We start from the raw sequence: 4646 nt of genomic DNA, 5'->3' as shown, positions 1-4646 counted from the left end.
TTACAGATGGTTGTGAGCCACCATGTGGTTGCTGGGATTTGAACTCCGGACCTTCGGAAGAGCAGTCGGGTGCTCTTACCCACTGAGCCATCTCACCAGTCCTATTTGTTTGTTTTTTGAGACAAGAGTCTCATTATGTAGCTCTGGTTAGCCTGGAACTTGCTATGTAGGTCAGGCTGATCTCAAACTCATGGAGATCTGCCCGCCTCTACTTCATTCTGCTGGAATTAAAGGTATATGCCCAGCCCCCCTAGCTCTTTTAAAGGACTTAACCACGCAGTTTGTGGGTTTTCTTCTTTGTAAAATAGGAACAAGAAACAGGCTTGGCAGAGTTCTTTATAAGCATTTAACATGTTCTAAAACTGCAGCCTTGGACGGTGTTGCATGCAGTGCACTGAGTGACGACTCTTCAATCATCCGGCTCCAGAGGCCATTGTTCTCAGGCCTTCCACTCTAGAGGTCTTCCCAGCACCCAGCCCACCTGGGGTGGTATACTCAAAGCATATCGCCACCTGGTGGCTACATTATGAACAGCATGGCCTGCAGTTCGTTGGGTTTTCTGCAGGACCTCAGACTATTTCTACCTCTGGGAATGTCAACAAGTTGCCAGGAGGCAAAGATGAGGAAACTTAAGGTTTTTGTTGTTGTTGTTGTGTTGTTGATTTGTTTTTGCTTTTGCTTTTGCTTTTATTTTTTGCTTTTTCTGAGACATGGTTTCTCTGTATAGCCCTGGCTATCCTGGGACCTGTAGACCAGGTTGGCCTCACACAGAGATCTGAGCCCCTCTACTTTCTGAGTGCTGGGATTAAAAGCATGCATCACCACTGCTGGGCTTAACATAAATTGTAAAGACCTCTTGGCACTGGATCAGGCTCATAGGAGGACCTGGAGCCACACCAATAATTCAGTATAGGGACAAGGCCCCGTGACTCTTACCACCTCGGATCTCTAGCTCAGTAAAAGTCTGGGCCACAAGGATGACTGTGTTGAGGCAGACCACGATGAAGATAAAGGTCTCAAAGCCCAGGGACTGGGTCAGTGACAATATCATTTGTTGAAGACTCAAAAGGATATGGCTTATTTTTCCCCATAGCAATTGGAAGATATTTCCACCGTGCGTCTTCTTGCGGGCCCTCTGGGCCTCTGTAAAGGAGTCAGAAAGTTATGCTCATGCAGGTAGTGATGGGGTGCCGTGATCCCAGGTGCCCTCCCAGCTGGGCATCATTTTCAGTCCTCTTGTCTACTCAATAACGTGCCTGCCACCCTGCTTGTCCTGTACTGATCTTGGGGTCACCTTCCACATCAGGGGCCAAGATGTTTGGGATTTGGCTTGGTAGGTTCTAAACATTCCTGACCCTACAACTCTAGATTTATCTTTGCTCATGTGGAAACTTAAAGAAAACCTGATTCTTGTTACCATCCTGCCTTTTTGGTGATCTCTTTTCCCATTTAAGACCCTGCTAAATCATCCTACCCTGACCACTTCAATTCCCTTTCAGTAAGTCATTAGTCCCCCTCTAGTCACTCATGAGTCTTTTGCTGTGTTTGCTGAACTAGTAGGCACAGAGTCTGGGAGACTGTAACCATTGAGATCTCTCCATGCTTTCCAGTAAATTGGTTTTTCATTTTAGTATTAGTTCTCAGAATATGTCCTCAGCAAGTGTTTCACAGTTTAGTGGAGCAAATGTGGGCACCGAATCCACAGAAGCAAATCTCCTGATGCACAAGATGCCAGGCTCCTATCATTAGATGGCCTGGGATTGAACCCAACCCTACCTTTGGACCCTGTGAGTGAAGCAATTGTCCTAGCTTTTTCCCTGCACTGCCAGGCCCCAGGAAGACTGGGTATCTACATTCGATTAGTTCCTCAATGGTGAAGACATGCACATGTGAGTGAATGGAGCGAGGGCTAGAGGAGGCAGTGCAAGACTTTCAGAGCCATAGTGTAAGGAGTAAGGGGCAGTGAGCAGCCAGAAGCGAATGGCTGATTGAATGCACACACAAGTGAGGACTGGGCTTCCTGGTGGCTAAACAGCCAGTTCAGGGTCTGGGCTAGAGCTATATGAATCTGAGCAGGGAAGGGGGAGTCTGGGTTGGGACCCCAGGAAAGACTCACTTTTGCGTTTCTGAACGTGATCCTCCCCTTCACTAAAAGAAGCCGATTCTCTCAAGCTCTCCCTGGACTGAGTTTTGCTGAAAACATGAGAGCGACCTCCAAAGACGGACCGAGCCCCACTGGCTGTGCTTTTCGATCCCACATGAGATGGAGAAGTGGCAACTGTGCTGTGAGACTTGTGTGAGAGTTGGGAGGCACTTGGGGAGCGATGATGATGGATACGTTCTCTGCGCTGCATATGATCTCCGTGATAGTGATAGTGTCGTTGCTCCCTGTGGTGGGGATGCTCATCACGCTCACCACGGTGAGAGTGGGCGCGCTGGCCCTCATGCTGGGAATCAGCTTGGAGGCGATGTCTTTCCTGGCGACTTGGCGCATTGGAGCGATAGGGCCGCGTATTGGAGCGATAGGAAATGGTGTCTGCCTGTTGAGATTGATCTCTGTCCTGCTGGGGGTTAAGATGGTGAAGCCTCTCATGGTGTCGATGGGTTGTCCCTTGGTGGCTGCCAGTAGAGGAGGGGTGGGACAAAAGTTCACTGGGTCTATGGGGATCATCTTGGTGGGGAGGTCCACTCTGGGGTCCACCAGAGTGCTGAGACTCAGCAAGGGGGTGAGCTCCACCATAAGCGTGAGGGATGTTACTAGGTAATGTAGAGACACCGGCCCTGTCCTGCTGATAGGAATGATGGGAGAAAGCATTATCATGGAAGTCTGAGAACTCACGCAAATGCTGGAATTCATTTTGTTGATGGACCCCACCATGCTGTTGGTATGGTTGTTGTAACATCCCATGTTGAGGAGAATCATAATAGACGCCACCTTGGTTTGGCCTATGCAGGGTGGGATGGGGGTGGGGATGGGGGTTGGGGTGAGAGGATGATGGCTGGAATTGATGGCTTGGGTCGAAGCTACCGGGGTGTGTCTCATGGTAAGACTTGTTCCTCCTTGAAGATTGATCCATGACTGTCTTGGAGCCCCTGGAACAAAGACAGCTCAAGTGTATAACCCAAAATCCCTTTTCTGGGTCTCCTCAAGCTAAGCTCAATCCAACTACAGCCCCAGCTTCCAGGGAACTCTGACTATGCTCTTGGAATTTTCCTTTCTATGATGTCATCAGTGTGCTTAGGTCTCATTTTACAAATGAGGACTTTCTTTGGGCTTATCATTCAGAATTGAGAACTATTGTGTCTAAACAAAACAAAACCCAAACAAATAAAAGACGAAGAAAAAGAATTATCATATCTCACTCACCTCTTTATTGTAAAGTCACAAGACTGGGCTGGGTGTGATAGTAAAGACCCCGAACCCAGCACTCGGGAGGCAGAGGCAGGCAGATCTCTGTGAGCGCAAGACCAGTCTGGTCTACACAATGAGTTCCAAGTCAACCAGGGCTACACTGTAGGCATACATTTTTTGCAATCTACTTTTTTTTTTTTTTTTTTTTTTTTGGTTTTTCAAGATAGGGTTTCTCTGTATAGCTCTGGCTGTTCTGGAAGTCACTTTGTAGACCAGGCTGGCCTCGAACTTAGAAATCCGCCTGCCTCTGTCTCCCGAGTGCTGGGATTAAAGGCGTGCGCCACCATGCCCGGTCCGCCACCTACTTTTTTTTTTCAACCTCTTCTCTAGCCCACCACCCCGCAGAGGTAGTGGAAGAGGAGAGTTATTAGGATATGGAAGTGGACCTGTTCAGCAATAGTTCTTTGGGGGTGAGCTCGATCTTTGTCAGCAGTTCAGTCCTGTAGCAAACACCAAATACAACTCAGCAGCTGCAGACCAGTCCTTTCATCAAGCAGACAGCAGGCACAAACCAGCAACTGTAGTTCAATCCTGAAGAAACCACCAGACTTGCCAATTGGCCTGAGGCGAGGCCACGGAATTGGCAAGCTGCTGCAGGACCATGAAGAGCGGTTCTTGGGCATTTCCCCAAGATGTCAGGGTTATCACAAGTTGAGCTCAACATTGCTATGTAAATGGGCTCCCTCACGCTGAGGACAGGACTAAGGGGGGGCTGGCAGAGAATGGAGGTGTGCAGCTGGCTGCTACAGAGAAGATCCGCCCCCCCCCCCAGGTTCAGATCCACAGAAGAAACTGGTCTGACGGTCATCACTCAACTGGCCCTGCTGACCCATCCCAGGGATACAGTCTCTCAGGGACCCGAGCAGCCCTGCTGACCCATCCCAGGGATACAGTCTCTCAGGGACCCGAGCAGCTCCAAGGAACAGAGGATCTGGCAGACACAACCTAAGACAGGATGCCTGCAGCCCTTAATCTCTGCAGCCTTCCATGGTTATGGAAGCCTGGTGTTGCCCATCCTCCAAGTTACCCCTCCCCTCAGGCCTTTTCCTGAAAGGATTCACCTCCAGCAGCCCTTCAACCTTGGCCTTAGCCTCCACTTGAAGAAGGTAGCTGGTGGGAGGGGGTGGCTGTGCCCCACCCCCCACCCCGGCCCCAAGGCCACAATATGTGTTTATTTTGTTTCAAAAAAAAAAGTCTTTAGTATAGAATAGCAGGCAGAGCAAGCCAAACCCTG

At 49.5% G+C, this 4646-nt stretch overlaps 1 protein-coding gene across 1 annotated transcript in view; it reads right to left on the bottom strand.

Moving 5' to 3' along the window:
• The window catches only part of Catsper1 (cation channel sperm associated 1), a 9312-nt gene extending 6235 nt beyond the window's left edge, over window positions 1-3077 (bottom strand). Inside the window, exons 1-2 of the mRNA XM_021208931.1 lie at window positions 2117-3077; window positions 937-1143 (exon numbers count right to left, since the gene is read on the bottom strand). Coding sequence (XP_021064590.1) covers window positions 937-1143; window positions 2117-3077 — 1168 coding nt within the window. The remainder of the gene's footprint in view (window positions 1-936; window positions 1144-2116) is intronic.
• Between the last annotated feature and the right edge of the window lie 1569 nt (window positions 3078-4646).

This window comes from Mus pahari, chromosome 1 (genome assembly GCF_900095145.1).
Source record: "Mus pahari chromosome 1, PAHARI_EIJ_v1.1, whole genome shotgun sequence".
Classification (NCBI taxonomy): domain Eukaryota; kingdom Metazoa; phylum Chordata; class Mammalia; order Rodentia; family Muridae; genus Mus; species Mus pahari.
This window is presented reverse-complemented; position numbering and strand designations above follow the sequence as displayed.